The sequence below is a fragment of the Sminthopsis crassicaudata genome, chromosome 4 (genome assembly GCF_048593235.1).
Source record: "Sminthopsis crassicaudata isolate SCR6 chromosome 4, ASM4859323v1, whole genome shotgun sequence".
Classification (NCBI taxonomy): Eukaryota; Metazoa; Chordata; class Mammalia; order Dasyuromorphia; family Dasyuridae; genus Sminthopsis; species Sminthopsis crassicaudata.
In genome coordinates this window covers 369,668,031-369,688,787 of record NC_133620.1, presented here as the reverse complement: position 1 = coordinate 369,688,787, position 20,757 = coordinate 369,668,031, and the positions used below count along the sequence as shown (strand labels likewise).

Sequence of the window (20,757 nt, the reverse complement as noted above, 5' to 3'; positions counted from 1 at the left end):
TTATTCACTCAACAAACATTCGAAGTGAACCTACTGCAAGATTCAAGAAGGAGAAAGTGCAGTGTATTGTGCTAATCATAGGGAATGATGCAACCTTTGGAATGGAGATATCTGTAGAGTATGGAAGAGAGATAAAACATAGGATGTTACATGCATTAGAGAGTTGCAAAATAGAGCTGTCATGTTTAAAGTCAGGATCAGGGAAGGCTTTGTGGAAAATTGGTATTTGAGTTGAGGTTTAAAGGATAATTAGGAATGCTAAAGGCAAAGGCGAGGAATAAATAAAGGAATTCATTCCCATTGAAAGGGAAAGAATGAGTGGATGAATGAATGAATAAACATTAAGAATGTCCTCCATGCTAAGCTTTGTGCTAAATATGGGGTGTATAAATACAAAAGTAAAGATAGTACTCAATTGTAAAGTGCCTTACATTTCCATAAAAGAAACAAGTAAGGAATGGTGGCCAGGGATGGGGCAGTTTGGTTCCGAATGTTGCTAGATGGTGATGTCATGTGATTTTGGGGTCCTCTGACCTTGGGGCTTCTGTTCTAATGAATCCTTGGTCTTCTGGCTTTGGAATTTGCCTTAGGAAACTGAACATATCCAATCTATCTGAAGATCACCCTTAATTCATCTGGAGATTACTTCCAAGTTTTGTATCATAGAATTAACATCTCTATGAGTGAAAGCTGTATAAGTGTAGCTTCAGTCTCTTTACTGGATTCTCTTAGAATTCATTCCCTTCATTAATGGCATCACATTGCTTTTAATAAACTCTGCCCCTTGAAATTCTTTTGTGACATCTCACGACACCTGCCTAGGACTTTTGGGGTCCCCCCCTTCTCAACATTGGCACCATAAGGTAGTAACACTAATAATAGGGTAAAGACTCAGCTCAAATCCCACCTCCCAGAATTGTTTCCAGGATAAAATGAAATCTTTGGAAAGTGCTTTGCAAACGTTTGCAAAGCACATCTTAAGTGGTAATTATTATCTTCCATTTATTATCTATCTTGTATTTAACATAATTATTTATATGTCTCCACTATGAAAATGTAGGACCACATTCTTGACTTTCTTCGTATGTTCAATGATTATCATAGTTTTCAATACATAGCAGGTGCTTTAAGAAATGCTTGTTGACTGATTCATGGTTCAAGATGCCAAGAACTAGAGAGGGTGGGAAGAAGTACGTTAGATAGCAGTGGCACATGCTGGTGAGGAGATGGCAAAATCGATGACCAGAGAAAAGGGAATGAAGTGAAGCATTCCTGAAATGGTGCTCCAAAAGGGAGCAATAATCCAAAGAATGCAGCCGCAAGAAGAGAAGTTCCTCCAGGACATGGATCCTGGTGTGGTCAAATGGCCTGATTCAGGGAAGGGAGGCAAGGGAATTGGTCTAAGCCAAATCTGGATAATTCTCTCTACAACTTTAAGAAGTGATCATCCCATTTTCCTTTGAAGGCTTTTAGGGGGAAGGAACTAAAGACTTCCAGAGTCACTCTGTTATTCTTTTAAAAATGTTTTTCCTTATAGTCCTTCTCTTATTACATTTCTCAGAATTCTATTCTCTGCAAGCTAAGCAGAATAAGTCTAACATGTCTTCCAATTAAAATCTCTTTCTTTCAAATATTAGAAGTCAGAAATTAAATCTCTTCCCTCTCCCAAGCAGATCTTACCTTCCCATATTCTCAAAACCTATCACAATCAAACAACAAGCATTTAATGAGCATCTTATATCTCCAAGCCCTGGGTTTCTGGGTGGGCTTGCAAAGACAAAAACAAACCAGTCCCAGCTCTCAATGAGTTTACATTCTATCTGGGGAAATAACACAAACACATGTTAATAAATTAGATCATATATGTTTACACATAAAAACACATACAAAGTAAATACAAAGTCACTTCTGGGAGGAGATCTCATGTTACTAAGGCATAGGCAAAGAGAAAGAATAAGCTCTGTACAAAGCTTTGTACAGAGATAACATGTAGAATATTGGGTATGAAGAAGTGAAAAGGCAAGTTTAGTAGAAATGTGGTGTGTATTGAGAGGAGTATGTAATAAGTCTAGAAAGGTAAACTAGAAATAGACTATGAAAAGCTTTAAATAATAGAGGAGTTGTGTTGTATTTCATAGGCAATGGAAAGTAACTAAAGATGTTTGAGCAGAGGAGTAACATACGACTTATATTTTCTTATTACTATATTGGCATCTGTAAAAAATGGATTGGAGAGGGAATAGACTACAAAGAGTGAACCTATAAATCATAAAACTTCAAAGTTGGAAGATACACCAGTGGTCATCTAATCAAACTCATACATAAAAGGAATCCTCAATTACACCCCCAGATGGTCATCCAGACTCTATTTGAAACCTCCATGGAAGAATATCAAGTTTAGAGTACCTAATTTATAGAAATGGTTAATTATCACTATTATTATTACTCCTGCCTCTATTTAGTGGCAAAATGAGTCTAAGTTCTTCTATCGTGATATTTCTTAACATATTTGAAGACAGTTATCATATCTTCCCTAAACCTTCCTTTCCCAAGGCTAAACATTTCAGTCTCTTCAATATTCTGGGTACTCTCCTCTAAACAAATTCTATCTTATCAATATCTTTCTAAAACCATTGCCCCCCAAACTAATTATAATATATAGATGAGAGATCTGAACAAGGCAGAATACCGTAAAACTATTACCTCTTTATTCCTGAAAGTTATGCCTCTTTTATTTTTATTATAGCTTTTTATTTACAAAACATATTCATGGGTAATTTTTCAACATTGACTCTTTCAAAACCTTGTTTCAACTTTTCCCCTCCTTTCCCCCACCCCCTCTCCTAGATGGCAGGTAGTCCAATACATGTTAAATATGTTAAAGTATATGTTACATCCAATATATGCATACATATTTATACAGTTATCTTGCTGCACAGAAAAATTGGGTCTAGAAAGAAAGAAAAAACCTAGGAAGGAAAACAAAAATGCAAGCAAACAATGAACAGAAAGAGCGGAAATGCTATGTTGTGGTCCACTGTCATTTCCCATAGTTCTGGGTGTAGCTGATTTTCTTCATTACTGAACAATTGGAATTGGTTTGAATCATGTCATTGTTGAAGAGAGCCATATCCATCAGAATTGATCATTATATAGTCTTGTTGTTTCCTTGTATACTGATCTCCTGGTGCTGCTCCTTTCACTCAGCATCAGTTCATGTAAGTCTCTCCAAGCCTTTCTGTAATCATCCTGCTGGTCATTTCTTACAGAACAATAATATTCCATAACATTCTTATGCCATAACTAATTCACAAACATTTTTGCACATATAGGTTCCTTTCCCTTCTTTAAGATCTCTTAAGAGATATAATCCCAGTAGAGACACTGCTGGATCAAAGGGTATGCAGTTTGATAAGTTTTTGAGCATAGTTCCAAATTTTATGACTCTCCTCTTAAAATTCCAAAATAGCACTGGTATTTTTGGCTGCTTTATCACATTGCTAATATTGAGTTTGCAGTCTACCAAAGCACTTTAAGATCTTTTATCAAATCAACTTCTATCTATACATAGCTTTCCTATCTTATACTTGTAAAGTTTGGGTTTTTTATATCCAAGGAGAAGACTTTATTTTCATCTTATGTACAAATCCTTTTGGATTCTGCACTTAGATATGTTCATCAGCACATTTCTCCCTTTATTAAAATCACCGGTAAAACTGTTAAATACCCCTTGTCCAAGCACAGATCCATGGAATATTCTACTGGAGACATCTTCCATACTAAAACTGAATGGACAACCAATTATGAATCCATTTAATGTTACTATCTAATCCATATTTCTCCATTTTCTTCACAAGAATAAATATTTTAACAGTTAAAATCTAGATACACTTTATCTCAACATTACTCCTCTTCTATTTTAGTAATCTTGCCAAGATAATGAGATTAAGTTTGGCAAGATCCATTACTGAAGACTTTTTATAATCACTTTATATATACACACACACACACACACACACACATATACACACATACATACACATATAAAAAATATATGTATCTTTTTCCTCTATTTATATTTCTAATCACTAACCATTCCTTTAGTGACTGGTTCTGGAATTTCCCCAGGAAACAAAGTGAAGCTCACTGACTTATAATTTGTTAACTGTTCCTTTTCCCTTTTAGCTCTTTTCCCACCTTGTAGTATATCTCCCCTGTTCTTTCAGATAATCATATTGCCTGGGTCTTTCAGGACCCAGGAAGTGGTTTACCCTGGGTCAAGTAGTTTGGATTCATACAAAGGGTAGATATGTGTTTGCTTACAATTTATCTTGGGCATCTATTTATAAAGATCAGTTTACTTTGCAAATACAAAGAATTGAATAAGCTCTACCTTCTCTCTGTAGTCACTTACTATCATCCCTTCTACCTTAAGCAAAGATTCTAGTCCTTTAAATCTTTTCTCCCAACAAAGGGAAATCCTTCATTTCTATTGTTCTTATTTCTCAGTTCATTCTCATACCGTATCTAGCATCCCAGACTTTTTATAGCAATTAAATGGCCCAATAAATAAAATGCTAGTACTCAAGTCAGGAAAGCCCAAGTTCAAATCCAGTTTCAGATACTTACTGACTCTGGGCAAGTTACTTTACCTATTTCCTTATCTATAAAATGGGAATAATAAAATCATTTATCTCACAAGGTTATTGTGAGCAATGAGATTATTATAAAGTGCTTTAGTTCAGTGCCTGGCATATAGTAAACATTTTATATTGTCATTTTTATTATAAGACCATGAAAGAAGTGATAATCTTACTTTGGGTCAGACCACACTTGGCATATCGTGTTCAGTTCAGGGTACCACACATTTCAGGCTTTGTCTTCTCTGGGTTTTCATGATACTCATTGTCTTTTGGTTCTTTGGCTTTTTATTAGGTTTCCCAGTTTCCTTTGCTTAACTACAATTCATGTCTCATCACCTTACTCTAGGTGTACCCCAAGATTTTGTCCTGCATTATTCTTTTTATGCACCTATCTTTTAGTGATCCCATGTATTCCTATACACATTCCTAGGTGCAGATGATTTGCTAATCTACTTACGTGACTTGTGGAATCAAATTCAGGTCTTCCTGTCTAGCACTCTATACTGTATGTATACCATCCCAGCTATCTCAAAAGTACCACAGAATGTGACCTCAGGCAGAAAGAGAGCAAAGCTGGCTGTACATGTGAAATGTTGCTTTACAAAGGTGGGCAAAAGGAGAGGAAAGTTGTAACAAGTGGAGACAGGAAGACTTTTTAGAATATTGTAGCAGTCCAAGTGAGTAATGAGAACTTGAGAAGGTTATCAGGATTTTATCAATGAATGGGAATGAGAAAGAACTAGAGTTAGATGGAAGGGCTGCAGATGTGGAATACTTGAGTAAAATGATGGTACTACAGAAAAACAAAGTTAAGAGACTTATGGAAAAAAGAAAATTCAGTTTTAAAATAAGCTAAATTTAAGTTGTTGGAGAACATGGACTTGAGTGCTCAGGGCAGTGTGTATATACACAAGGTATAAAATGTTTAACACTACCATATATACTTCTCATCACTTTGTAGCTTATTTAAAACATTTTCTCATCTCCACAATTTTGCCAATTACACAGGCAGAATCAACTCAATTTTAAAAATGAGATAGTAAGCTAAAGAAGTTAAATGACTTGCCCAATCATGACAAGTGATTGAGTTAGGAAAGGCATACGACTCAAATCTGTGAAAAATTACATCAAATGATCCTTTCCCCCCCAAGAAACAGTGTTCAAGAAGTAAATGTAGATGTAGTGATTGGAAAAAAAAAAAAACATGAAAACTTGGAATTACATTATAGATCTGACTCTGTAACTAGCCACATGACCTACAGCAAATTTGCAAAACTCTCTGTGGCTTTATGTTTCCCAGTCCACAAAATGACAGGATTCATCTCCATCAGCTCAATTTTAGATGCTGGACTTCAGCCAAGATTTCTCTCCCAGACAACAGTCATCATTAGAGCTTCAAGACAAGAGTCAAAAAAGGAGCCAGAGGAAAATGGTGGAATTCACTTGACTTCTGCCCTAGATTTGGACTTTAACTAAAAACATTTTAAGAACCACAAAAAAAGACTACATATCATCATCCCCATTTCAAGTCTGAATATCAGATTCACCCCATTCCTACAAAGCCAAGAATGAGATACTGACAACCATCTGCTGGCATTGTCCAGTGTGTTGTATATACATCATCAGATAAAAAAAACAAAAAAACACCCAAGTGCCTGTGTTTATTCAGCTACTGTCTCTGATTTTTAAATGGAGAAGTGGCTTGCCAAATGTCTCTCCTTAGGGAATATCTTTCTCTTCCTTCAGTACTTATACAGACAGCCTGTGACAGCAATAAGCTGTAATGCCACAGTGACTTTATTGTTAGAAACCAGATAAGGCTGAACATGCATTTATGCACACACTTCAGTGTGTTTAACTACTCAGTGCAATTCCAGATCCTAAGCTTTAATTGGCAAGTAATTGCTCTCTTAGGCTATCTGTGGTTGAAAGTCTGCCAAGTTTTGTTTTCATTCTTATGGGTCAATATGAACCTTTGAATTTAAGAAGCATTAGGATACTAATTAGAACAGTTGAAATATCCAGAAATGTTGGGGTAACTGGTATATGTAAAGGGATTCTAATAGACCTCTAAAAAAAAGCTAACCAAACTATTTTACAAATCAACTAGGCACAGTAAAATAAGCAATCAAGGGAAGGATTTATTTTGTTGAAATCTAGAAGTAACTTTTCTATGAATGTTCATTGAAGATTTTCCTCATCATCTCCTCCCCCCATCAAAACAAATTGATTTAACCAAGTCAGGTGATTGGCAAACTAAACATGGAAATACTATTATTACATTAAGTAGAAACATGTACACCAAATTGTACTATGCGTATTAATAAATATTCTTTATTTTTAAATTTTGCACATTGCGCTTTAACATATTACATCCAAACATTTTTTTTGCAAGTGGATGTCTACTTTGTAAAACCTTATATTCAGCTCATCATTTCTGTACAGAATTATAAGTACAACATTACTTTTTGCCACTAAGTTGCTTTTGTAAGTCTCACAGTAAGAGAAACATTTAATGAAAAGAGATGGCTTAAATTATAAGGCAGGCTTGCACAGCTACTCAACTAAACATACAAGCCTGAAGAAAGAACAAATTAATGAAGTTACCTCCACCAACGTCCCCGAAAACAAAAAAGAGAAAAGAATCACATTGATTTAAGATAAAATTCTGCCAAAAGTCACTAAATTAAGAGTTTTTGAAAGAGAAGGCGCAGTAGTCATCTTGAGTGTTTCAATGAAAGACAGAGCTATTTTATTTATTTTAGTTTGCTCCGGCCGTTGTCAACCAGCCACTACAAATGGGCCTCTTGTGATCATTTAAGCGGCAGTATTTATTAAATTTCTCCTTCAGATGTTGTCGGTACTGTTCTCTATTGCTGTAGAAAGACTGGTTGTTTGCCATAAATGACTGTATTTCATCTTGTGAGATAAAGATTTCCTCATCTGAAGTGCATTCAGACTCATCCTGAAAAGGAAAGCAACTATTAAACTAGGACTTGTAAAATGGATAATGAAGAAGCAATACAGGACATACTGTTAAGAAGGAAAAAAAAAAAAAAAAAAAAAAAAAAAATCCGGTCTTTTAAGTTTCAGTTACTATCCAAGGAGTTTAAAAAACAAACTTTTAAATATTAAAGAAAAAAAAAATTAAGGACTATCAAAATAAGCAATCCCTCTTTATTGCTACTTTAGAAGATGATGAATAACAATGACAACAACAATGGCAACCTGGAGTAAAAACTAGAAGGCAGGTCTGAAAGCCAGGAAGCCCTGGGTTCCAGTCTCACACAGCCAAGTTCCCTAAGTGGCGGAGCAGGATTGACCTGCAATGGTCAAGGAATTCTTTTCTTTCTCAGAACTCCTAATACTAAAGGAATCACAAGCCTGACTCAAGAATAGTAAGAACTATTGTATTTCTTTCATAGTTAAGAACCACTAAAAAGTGGTCTAAAATCTTAGGCTTGCTTGACATTTTAGTTCAAATCCCTTATCTCTTTACCTGAAAATATCAACTAACTGAAGAGAATTCCAAGCATTGTCAACCACTGAATAAACCCATATGAATAATCTCTAACAGGGGCAGCTAGGTGGTTTAGTAGATAAGAGTACTGGGTCTGATATCAGAAAGACCCACTTCGAGTTCAAATTTGGCCCCAGCCAAGTTACTCATGTGAAACCCTTGTCAAGTCCTAGGGTTTTTGTCTGCTTGCCTCAGTTTCCTCATCTGTCAAAATGAGCTAGAGAAGGAAAAGGCAAACCATTCCAATATCTCTATCAAGAAAATCTCAAAATGGAGTTATGGAGAGTGGAAAATGACTAAACAACAACAAAAACAACCAATTTCTAATAGAATATTTAATAAACATTTGTGTCCCAGTTTCCTGAAAAAAAAAAAAAAAAAAAAAAAAAAAAAAAAAAAAAATTCTATACCAAGGGATGGCATTATATTATAAATCCACTAATAAGTCCATTATAAGATCTGACTGCTTAGAATCACACAAAGGGCCCTAATCATTGTTAATATCACCATCTTCATTTCATGATGTGGGGTACAATTTGCCCGTATCCTGGCTTTGCCATGTTTCTTCATGGCATAAAACAGACACAATGGAGGACTGTCCATATCCAGCTTTGGTTAAGCAGCCCATTTCTCCCTTGTCTAGAAGAATGGCTCCCATAAACTGACATGGAAAGAAAAAGCCAGCAGTAATCCCGTCTCACAGATGATGATGTTGAACATCCTTTGTTCTCAAGAAAAGTATACTGCAAAGCTAACTTTTTGCCAAATTCCAACAATTCCTCTCCCCTTTCCCAGGGGGGTGAGGATGGAGGCTAATTCAGTTCCTCATTTAGATACCATTTTTTGAGAAGCTAAGAAGGGGTGTTTCCACAGCAGCCTGAGCCCCCTTCTAAAGGAAAACAACTATAGTCAATATAAAAGAAAACAAAACCCTAGAAGCCCAGATTCTCTTTACTCCATCCTCCCCACCCCAAGCATTAGTTCTCCCTTCCTAGTTTACAGACCAGATACCACCACGTGTCAAGATACTTACAAGGAGTTCAACTAAGCTCTTGGCACCTTTTCCAGAGTCAGGACCGAGTGACGCTTCTGCAGGTTCTGCAAATTGTGGTACGTTTTTCCTATGTTCAAACCAAGGCAGTGGCTGCCCACCCTTTTCCGAGCTGCAGCAATTTTCAGCATGCGAATCTTTGGTCTTGTCACGGTGAAACACTGTGTGCACGGTATTTCCTGAGGTCTCTCGATTACTGGGATCTGTAATACAGCTTCCAAGCTTTTGGATCTGAAACCACAGTAAATAATTACTAAGCAAATTAGTTACAATTCAAGAGACAAAACTCTTTGATAAATATGTAGAAACAGTACTTAGAGAGATTATGGGAAAAATGAATAGAGTTCAAGTACTTTGAAATAGAATCTTAATACCTAGGTGAGTTCTAAAAGAGGACTAACATGACAGAACACAAAGAAAATATAAGTCACAGCAGTTTCTTAAATACCTTATAAAGTCACAATATACATTGATCCTTGGGATTTTTGTGGGGAGGGTTTTGTTTTGTTTTTGTTTGTTTTTTTTGCTTAATGAGTACAAGTTTTTAGATGCTGCTAATTATTTAAAATAATAAAAATGCGAAATGAGATTCTTGCTATAGACAAATACCTACATGTTCATCACACTTCAACATTTTGCTTTTCTTTTTCTTCTTTTTGTTTTTTCCTTTTATGTTATTCTCTTCAGAATTAGCCCAACATTCCACACAGCTATCGCCGTCCTCCTCTTTGTCATCACAGTGATGAACACAGGAATCATCACCTGAAAAAGGGAGTACTCTCTTCAAATGTGCTCTTAAATAAAATCAGCTACCATAAGAGAAATAAACAAAAAGTTTATCCTCAACCTACCATGTTCATCATGGTTACATATGCCTTCAGTGCAGGCTACATCTGAGCCCTCCCGAGAACCTGTCTCACTCCCTTCCATGCTAGATGAGTATCCACAATCACTACCATTACAGTGTGGAGATAAACCTGAGAATAAATCAGAGGTTACAGTATAATTTTTTCTTATCCTTAACATAATTTTCTCACAACTAAGAAAAACAATTTTATAACTTACAGATCTATGATTTTATTTTCTTTCATCTAAAGATGAATGAAGACAAACTTAAAGACATCCTTAATAGCTCACCTTTTTTTATTTTCGGAGATCCCAAAAGATTGCCACTACTTGGACAGGTACAGGAAGTGTTTTCATTAGTAACAATTACTTCTACGCAGCTGTTACCTTCTTCTGTACTGCCACAGGCTTTGCAGCTGTTTTCCACAAAGCCTGTCTCCTTAAAGGATCAAAGCATAAATGATTATAAAAGTCACTTAAATGATTTCCTTAGCATTTGTAACAAAGGGATAAAGGGAGGAAAAGCTTAATATTCTAAAACATTCAACTGCTGTCTGCCCCAAAATGTACAATTGTGAGTAAACAATTACAAAAAGGTATATTTTAGAACTTGACAGCTTCAAAACCTAATCATTTAAAGTAGATCAAACACATGAGTTTTTATTGTATCCCATTTACTGCAGGATGGGCTGACATACTACTACCTAATTTTATCTTTAAAGTTAAAGAATTCAAGTATATAAAACCGTAAGATGCTATGTTTTTTTGTCCTAACTTACTACTTACTTTAGCAGCAAAATTTAATTTTAACTAGGAATACTAAAAAACAAAACAAAACAAACAAAAAACAAACCAAAAAAACCACAAAACACCAGATTAGTCAAAAAGTGGCTTCTTTGAGGAATTTTTGGTGCAAAACACTCATGAGTAGATGTAAAATTACCTTTTCTTGGCTCATTTCTTTTTCATCTGCTGTTTGCAAGGGGGCAGGAATGTCACATACACACTTATTTTTCCGCCTATTCTTCCTTTTTTGGCGCTTCTTTTCTTGCTTGAGTTCTCGTACTCTTTCTTCTTCTGAGAACTCTTCACAGAGTTGTTCTAATCGGCTAATACCCTGTACTTTTTCCACAGCCATCTTATTTTAAAAATAAAATAAATTTTAAAAAAGATTATGCCATCAGATAACTTTTTGCCAATCTGACAATTTAAATTGTTATCAAATAAAAACTAATGAATTTTGAAAATTAGTTTCCACCCCAAAAAAACTAGCTTCAACTAAAGATTTTACAAATTTTCCAAGATTCCCCATAAGACCAATCTTCAAATATAGTTGGGGAGGGAGAAGGAAGGGGAAAATTAAGTCTGACAGTATACTATATTTGAAGATTGGCCTTATGGAAAATCTGAAATACAATAAAGAAAATTTTTGACCAAAAGCAAAGTAGCTTTCCACCTAATAATACAAATAAGTGGAAACAAGTGGAACTGGGGTCTATAAGTTTTGGAAACTTATGGCTGTGGCTGTGTTCCAAAAGGTTAAATTAAATAATATTAAGACTAAAAAGATGTTACATATTATTTAAAAGGGGGCAGGGAGATGTAGAAATGCAATAGGGAAAAAACCCACCAAATAGAACTAATGCAGAGAAATGATAACAGTGGAGAAAGGGAAACATACATATTAAATTTAGCATAAAATATACTTAAGCTTTGCAATCTTTTGTTAGTTCTCTCACAACATCCTGTTAAGTAATCATTAGCCTCCATTTTCTAGAGAGGAAGCCAAGGGTAAAAAAATAGTAGGTAGAACAGAAAAAAGAAAATTAGGTCTCCCCTGTTCCAAAAAGACCAAACAATATCTATATCAGCTACAAATGCTAAAAAAGAAAAACTATTTTAATATTTTGATCAAGCATTCTCACATTCTGAAAGTGTTCTTTCCTACCTCAAAACTCTTGCGTAAAGCATCAACACCAAGATAGAAAAGCATCTGCCATGTCTGCTCTTCAGCCCGCAGTTTTTGCCAGATTCGATGCAGTCGTTCATAAAGATGAATACCCAGGCAGGTCAAAACTTCTTCTTGGGCTATATCTATTGTCTTAGCATGCCTTTCCCTCCGCCTATAAAAGCATTAAAATCAGCCAGTGACTTTCCGACAAATCTAGCACATTAAAGCTTTTGTATAATCTAGCACATTAAAGCTTTTGTATAATCAAGTTTATTTTAAAACAACCTGAACACTAAGATGTAGTAAGAAAGCTAGATATTCTACAAATATACACAGATGTGTATATCTATGCATAGGTAAACATACATGCATGTCTGTGATATCAAAGACACAGAAACACACATGTGAGACTTAAATCTTACTACAGCTAAAAAGGATGGTAATTCAGGAACTGGCACTTGGAGATTACAGCAACACAATGCTATGTAGCAATTAGAACTTTGGAATTACCCAGTCAAATACAGCTCAGCTCATTCAGTGTTGTTTTGGGTTTTTTTGGTAGTTGTTGGGTTTTTTTTGTTTGTTTGTTTGGTTTTGCTAATGACAAAAAACCTGGAAATGGAACATTAAGAAGTAGGAAGATAAGGATAAGATCTAAATTATTCAGCTCTCTCTTATAAAAGAGAAATGATCCTAAAATGAAAAACTATTTCACCCACACACAAAACGATGAAGGGATTAAGAATATACTTAATTAAAACAAGTGACCAACTTTATTTTTTCCTAATTTTGTTTTCATGATACCTAGCCAAAGATCACATTTAGTTTAGAGGTTTTGTTTTCCTTTCTTAAATTTAAAGGAGCATGCACAGTTCATGAATTGCTTACCTTAAAAACAGAGCAATTCTATCCAAAGTGCTGATACCCTGTTGCCAAGCCTATAATCTTGAGCAATATTAGCAAAAGTGGTTTTTTCCATAAAACTATTGGAGGCCCATCCACAACAATTACCCAAACTAAAGCTTTACAATTCCACATGAATGGAAAAGTCACTTTTAGATCATTTCAACTGAAAAATGACATTCATAAAACAAAAAATGTCCATCTCCTTTTGATCCAACTTGGAGCATGGAACTGAACCAACAAACCATTTTCTTCCTATTTTTAGGTCATAGAATAAAGAAAAGAATATTTCTGGATCAACAGACAGAACCAAGAGAACATGTATTATGAAGGCTGACTTCAAAACATAGGCTTTATATCTAAGCATATGTAATGAGGCAAAGGTGCAGAAGAGATTTATTTACAAGGCTTAGAAACAAACTTTCGGTAATAAAATAAAGAAGCAAAGCGCTAGATAGCCCATTCTAGCAAATTACATACTCATACCCTCCTGCGAACTCTGGCTCAGCTCGACCCAACAGATGTGCAATGAAATCTGTTTCACAGCATACATGTATGTGTCGTTCATGTGGACAGCACCGCAAGCCTTCATATAGTGCAGCACAATAACCCTTCTCTTTGCTGCAATCAAGCTCACCAATAAGAATATTGTATGCTCGAAGTACTTTATTTTTGCAGTCAGTACAAAACCTAGTAAAAATTTAAAAAGGCAAGCAGTCAAAATAAGAATTGGCTATGATGTAGACTCAAAAGAATGTTAGTACTGGAAAGGATCTTAAGAGATCATTTAGTCCAATTCCCTTATTTTACAAATGAGAAAACTGAGGCCAAGAAAAGGCAATTCGCCCAAAGAAACAGAGTTAGTGATAAGAGTAGGGACTAGAACTCAGGTGTCCTGAATTCTGCCCAGTACAGGGTCCTACTACTTCACTCTGCCTCATTTAGTAGATTAGCATAATGATGAAGACATTTTTCTCAATCTACATCATTAAGCAAGCCTCTAGAAATATGCTGAATGAACAGATGATTTTTAGTTTCCATTAAAATATACATTTTAATGTATCAGACACTTTAAAATTTTCTATATGGTCTTAAAATTCTACTTTACACAAACAATTTATTACAAGTGTTGGACTTGGAGTCAGGAAAACCCGAGTTGGAATCCTGCCTCACTTACTAGCTCTATGACCCCAGGCAAGTCACTTAACTTCTCTCAGCCTCAGTTTCCTTATCTGTAAAATGGGGATAATAGCACCCACCCTCACAGGGTGGCAGTGAGGATTAAACATATGTAAAGCGCTTTGCAAACCTTAAAGCGCTATAGAATTGCTAGTATTATTATTATTAAATAAGAGAAAAAAGATTAGGTTATGTCTTAATATTCTTTCAGCTGAAAATCTTGTCACAATGTGGATTACTAGAATCTGACTGAGGAATGTCAATCTAAAATATGTGTGTGTATATGTATGTATTATATATGTGTGTGTGTGTGTGTGTCTAAAAGAAATAAATGTTATGTTCACGACTCCCTCTACTCAGACCCCTCCTCTTCCACAATTGTCTCATCAACTAGGGGGAAGATTCCTTTTAACCACCCCAGCCCCCAACTCCACTTCTGGTGCTGGAGGGGAGTGGTGCTTATTATCCTATATCCCATTCACCATCCCTTTAACTATTAGGTATAAAACTGCCTTTCCCTGACCACACCACCTTTCCTATGTGTTATTTCTCCCTTTAGAATATAAGCTCTTTCAGGGCAGGGACTGTCTTTGCTTTTTTATTTGTATCCCCAACACTTAACAAGAACAGTTCTTAGCACATACTAAGTGCTTAATAAATACTTTTTCATTGACTGATTCAAAGATTAAGTTTTTCAAATGTAGGCATTTTAGTAAACCTGGTAAAGAGACTGATACTTTATAAAGATAACACTGTCACTCCTAAGTTCATCAGCCTTAAAAAATTTTTAAATCAGTATGAAAAAAAAAAAAAAAAAAAAAAAGCAATGACAGTGAAGCAGTTTATTTTTTTTTTCCAGAAGGCTATGTAGACAGCTAAATACCAGACTGTTAGAATTACAACTTAACTTTTGTTTCTTAAAAATTTGCTATACAAAGGAAGAATTAAGGTATGTGTTTAATAACAGTATTGTAAACACAGAAGCAAATAGCACTCTGCATATGATTGAGAATAGTGATTCTTAAAGGGTTTGCTTAAGTCACTTAACGAAGGCAATTTTACAGTTGAACACTTTGTTCAAAGATGCACTATTGAGAGAATTTAATCCACTAATATACTATCTCAAAATCTATTTTAAGCTACTAAAGCTTAAGACTGCACTAAAGACTTTTGGAATGTTCTGTAGTACAATGAAATTTATGCTACTTTGTGGTCAGGAAACTCACATAATGGCTTAAAAAAAAAAAAAAAAAAGGAGAGGGAAGACTATCTGGATGTTCATAATGTATACATATATATATGCATTTTCTACAAAAAGCTAAAAAATGATCCCTTATAATTCATACTATATCTAAATAAGATTTAGAAATGGGAAAAAATAAGGACTTGAAATGTTTCAAATCAAGAATTTGACAGCAACTGTTACTCAAATACTCACTACTGAGCTTATCTTAGAAAAAGCCTCTACCAGGAACAAATTATGCATTTTGTGATTTTATCATTTATTACTTATTTGTCTATAGAGACTCTGGTAAAAACCGAGGAGGCAGAAATCAAATGCTAAAATAAAGTTCTTATTAACCTGAGCTATTGTCTAACCCCCCCTTAAGTATATAATTCAGTTAGTTATGACAGAAAAATTTGAAACACATTAAAATTCAAGGCATCTTGGAAAATAAGGCTGTGATTTCCTTTATGATATAGCTTTTTATTCAGAAGGCAGGGTTTAGAAGTTCCTCCTACAAGCAAAGTAAGGTAGGAGAACCATCAGAGTAAGAAACTTGACAGAAAATTTTTAGTCAGTTTCAATTCCAATATCTGCCCCAAAATGTTGCTTTAAAGCAAAAATTCTTGACTTGAGTTGTCCTTTTCTATTAAAATTGAGTGTGTGTATATGTATATATATAAAAATAAAATTGAAATTCTTCATCTCTCATATAAATATAAAACACGACAATGTTGATATTAACTATAGATATACAATACTCAAAAGAAAGTAAGTACTTGATCCAAGTGAGACAAGAATTATTCATCAACATATTAATTCACCAAAATTCATCAATATAGTAATTACCTTGCCTAAGTAAAACAGGAAGATAAATGTAAAGATAGTTCCCTTCTTTAGTTCCTAGTTATACTACTCTCATCCTCAAATCAAAAACTCACTGAACATAAATCCATTTGCTAAATAGAGCAAGCCATAAAGATATTATATTCTACAAACTAGTGCTGTAACTGAGGTAGTTACAGTAAAAGCTTAACCTGAAAATGTAAAGGGGAACTCTAAAATCAACTTTTTTCTTTTGGAAACACACAGGAATAAGATTACTCCTCATTGACTGCTCTAAATTTTCCTAGTAGTTTACAAATTGTTTCTGGGAATCATTCAAAGCAGATATGACCACATACTCAGTACAACTGGATTTAAAAGACTAAAGTGAAATTTGAAATCCCTGAATTGAAATAATTCTAAATCATGTTTTATCATCAATGAGAAAGTCTAAAAAACCTATCTCAGAGGCATAAAGAGAATTACTATACAATAACTAATTAATTAACAGTTTGTATCTATAGGGCCTTGTCCATAATAAGCACTTAATAAATGTTTTAGTTAAGGTAAGAAGCAGGGGAGAGGTTTCAAGTCTCTTTAAAATTTTGTTTTTTTAGTAGTATTTTAAAGACAAAATAGTTTCAGCTGTTGAAGAGTTTGTTTTCTTTCCCATAAGGAATAAATAAAACACTTATTAAGTGCTCATTGTACAAACTGCTATGCTACCTGCTGGGGATACAAATAGAAAAGGAAGACAGTCCTTGCTCTCATGGAGCTCACATTCTAATATGGGAAACAACACAAACGGAAGGTTTCAGCTGCACATCAGATAGAAAGGTTTCCTGTTCCTTGGGGTGCATCAGCAAAGCAGATGTTAATGTCTCTTCTTTAATATAATTTCCAGTCATAATATCTTATCAGTTTCTGTTGATGAATCATTTGACAGTGTCAAGGATTTTGGTGACAAAAGCTTTCTTTTGGGGGTCTTCAAAAGATGTGGCTGTGTAGCATCTGCAGGAGCAGTTGCTGCATCTCCACAAAGGCTGCTTCCCAGCATGATGACTGTGGACACTGATTTAGAAACATTGCTATTCCAAAGATTCTTGGGTTCAGGGTTCCAGGCTGTCTCCATCAGGGTCTGAGGGGGAATGGTGTCAAGGTGGTGATTTGACTTGCCTGGCACATGCTGCCTCCTGTCTGTCCCTCAGGGTGCCTTGCTGCTTCAGCTAGGCTGGCTTGCCTGTCCTGCATATATAGCAGTTGACTGTAAGCTGGTGGAGGATGCCTGCCCCCTTCTCCATAGGGGCTGTCTCCCTAGGTGATGGCTGTGAGTGCTGGAATGGAAGCAGGACCTGTGATCTGGGGGTGTTGCCAGTCCCAGGGCACTCCTGTGCCTATCTGCCTGTTGGTGGCAGCTGATCAGCAGTTGCTGTTAGTAGTGATGAGGAAGGGGGGCCCCTTCTCCACAATGATTTTTTTCCTCTGTAGGCTGTAGTAGGGTTGGGCTGAAAGCAAGTCTCGTGGTTGGGGGATACTGCTATTTCCAAGGGCCAGCCCTTTTATTAACTTAATCCCATCAACCTCCCCATCTCCTCCAATAGATCACCCCATGACCATCCCCTTTCCAGCTCAAATGTAATCTCAATCTTTCTCTTCGCTCCTTCCTACTATCTGCAAATATGTCCAGGTATGTTATAAACTTGGGGATGAGAGGGAGGGGAGGGAACTCAACACTCACTGGAACCCATCATCTCCTTCAAGTAACTGGCCCTTCTCTTCTCTTTCATAGCCAAACTACTTTGTCGTCTTCTTTTCTCAGCTCTTTGCAATCTAGCTATGGAATTAATCACTCAACTGAAACAGCTTTCTCCAAGAATCAACAAAATCCTAGATTTTTCAAAATAGTTATCCTTCTTGACCTCTAAACAGCATTTTGGCATTACTGACAAGTATCCATGACACTCACTTTTGATTTTTCTCCCAATTATTTCTTCTATGTCCTTTACTGAATCATCCTTTCCCTTCCAATGACTTTGTTAGCTTCCATGGGTATATTATGAAATTTCTATTCAGAGATTTAATATATTAAAGGGCTATGTTTCTAGCCCTAAGTTCTTTTTTGTGCTTCAGTTCTATTATCACCAAATGTCCACTGGGCATTTCAACCTGGATGATTGTGGGCATCTCTAACATGTCCAAAAAAGAATTCATGTTTTTCTCAAAACCCACTCCTCATAATCTAAACTTCCTGGTTATGTCAAAGGTATCTTTCCTTGACACCATCCGTAACTCCTCATTCTCTCTTTTTTATCACATACCTAAAAAGTTCCTATGTCATGCCATTTCTTCCTCAGTATCTCACTTCTGTCTTCTTAACTCTATTCAGTCATCCCAATAGTGTGGACCCTAATCTCTTACATAGACCATGGAAGCCTGATTAAACTCCTTGCCTCAAAGCTCTTCTCCCTTTGTTCTATCCTCTATGGTAATGCCAAATTCATTTTCTAAAGCAAGAGTCGACATACCACTTTCCTGATCAAATAAACTATTACCTCAGGATCTTTGGCATATAAAGCCTATCACAACTGGTTCCAACCTACCTTTTCAACAATAGACACTGCCTGCCCTTCAAGCATTTTGATCTAACCAAACTGATCTTTGTTTCTCTGATTTCCATACCTTTCTCCCCAGAGGTTGATACACCTGGAATTCACTCCTCTTTCCACACCTCCAACTTCCTAGAATTCCTTACTTCCTTCAAGGTTCAGTTCAGGTGCTACATTCTACATAAAACTTTTCCTATTCTGATCTCACAGCTGTTAGCGCCTCACCTCAAAAATTACCTTGTATTTGTTTTGTCTATACTTATGTACATGTGGTATCCTCCTCTAATAGAGCATAAGTTCCTTGAGGGCAAGGAGTGTTTCATTTTTATCTCTGTATCCCCAGTGCCTAGCACAATAGGACAAAGTATGGAGCTTAATGGCTCCCCCAGTGTGGCTAGGAAGGAATGGGGTTATTAGAAAAAGGGGGGGGGGGGAAGGGTGCTGGGGGAGGGGAGGGTAATACCACTACATCTGTCCTTCAGCTATCTGCAACACCCGGAGAAATGCTGCCTAATTAGGAATGAGTGTAGCTGGCTTCAAACTTTAGGATCTCAGTGGGCATTCAGTGCCTGTAGCACTGAGAGAGAAAACGACTTGCCCAGGGCCACAGAGCCAGTAGGTTTCAGAAGCAGAACTTATACCCGAGGTCTTCCTGGCTATGAGACAGACTAGCTCTTTAGCCACTACGCCAGGCTGTTAAATATGAAGGGCTGTAAACTTATATCTTGTCATTTTGAAAATTGTGCTGGAAAATGTTTCATGAGAACAAATGAAGGCTAGGCACAGTAGTAACAATATGACTACACTTTAATCTTAAGACTTACCTGTGTTTTCGCAGATAGGTTTCTAATGTTTCTAAAAGACAACTAGAATCAATTAAAACTACTTCATCCCTGCATTCCTGGGACATTAGTTCCCACACATCCATCCAACAACCTCTGCAGAAAGAAAAATGAATACTCATATAAATAATGGCCTATATACAGAAAATAGCACATTCAAAAACAGGGTGAAGGATTGCTTTGTTTTACCTGGCAGTTCCCTGGAAAGGTCCATAATGGAAAATGATCCTACACTTGCTGTCCTTCCTGTGGTCTTCACTACTTTTCTTATCTGTACTTAGCTTCTCTGAACTGACACTGTTACTGCTCCCTTCACTGTAGTATAGTAGTAGTATTAAAAGACAAATATAAAATCAAAGACTCACAAATCTTTAGCTATAAGAAGTTATAAAATAAGCTAAATCTGTTTTGAACTACAACCTAAGAGATATAGGTCAAACCCTATTACAATGAACTCTAAGATAACTCTTAAAATTTGTTAGGACTACTATTATATTATTGTTAACAACTATTGCTTAGAATAAATAGGTCACTAGCTAAGAGTTCTTATAAATCTTTAAATGTTATAGTTTTTTTTGGTAATGGAATTTGATCTTACTTCAGTGCTTTAAAATAACTAGTGCATTTCAAGTATCTTAGTGATACTGAGGATAATCTAAATTATAATTAAAATTATACCTTTCTACAAGAGATTTGTACTTAAGTATGAAAAGGTTACTGCTAAGATAAGGTGTTACCATCAAACCAAACTGGCTTGAAACATTATCATTTTATGCATTATATTTTTCTAAAAGCTTAAATGATTATACTTCAAAATATTAACTAAAGTCTCATAACATTTTTAAAAAATCATTAAAAATTAACCCAGCAGTTATTCTTACCTAGCAAGACACTTATAAGTAGCTAAGAGTCGGATTTAATATCACTATATTATGGTAGGCTATAAGGTCTTTATCTTCAAACACTTTCTATATAGATTTTATTTATGATCTGCTTTAAACTATGCAAGAATAGATTTAGGTAGATCTAAAACTTACTTAGATTCTATTTAGTAATCAAACAAGTTTGGGTGGCACCTAAAAAGCATGAACAATTAAAAACTGCTAGAATACCCTGAAGGCCTGACTTCTAAACTCAAACTATGCACTAGATTGCAACACAATTTT

At 35.6% G+C, this 20,757-nt stretch overlaps 1 protein-coding gene across 13 annotated transcripts in view; it reads right to left on the bottom strand.

Annotated features, from left to right (window-relative positions):
* Window positions 1–6,949: 6,949 nt before the first annotated feature.
* The window catches only part of GGNBP2 (gametogenetin binding protein 2), a 28,672-nt gene continuing 14,864 nt past the window's right edge, over window positions 6,950–20,757 (bottom strand). For 4 of the 13 annotated variants that reach the window (XM_074262011.1, XM_074262012.1, XM_074262010.1 and 1 more), the window contains 10 exons: window positions 19,781–19,906; window positions 19,574–19,687; window positions 13,401–13,604; window positions 12,009–12,183; window positions 11,004–11,198; window positions 10,352–10,499; window positions 10,066–10,191; window positions 9,828–9,976; window positions 9,197–9,445; window positions 6,950–7,608 (listed from right to left, as the gene is read on the bottom strand). In XM_074262011.1, the coding sequence (XP_074118112.1) occupies window positions 7,405–7,608; window positions 9,197–9,445; window positions 9,828–9,976; window positions 10,066–10,191; window positions 10,352–10,499; window positions 11,004–11,198; window positions 12,009–12,183; window positions 13,401–13,604; window positions 19,574–19,687; window positions 19,781–19,906 (1,690 nt within the window). In that variant the 3' untranslated portion in view covers window positions 6,950–7,404. Of the gene's footprint in view, window positions 7,609–9,196; window positions 9,446–9,827; window positions 9,977–10,065; window positions 10,192–10,351; window positions 10,500–11,003; window positions 11,199–12,008; window positions 12,184–13,394; window positions 13,605–19,573; window positions 19,688–19,780; window positions 19,907–20,757 lie in introns of all 13 variants that reach the window. The other 9 variants (XM_074262008.1, XM_074262009.1, XM_074262017.1 and 6 more) reach the window with 5 other exon arrangements.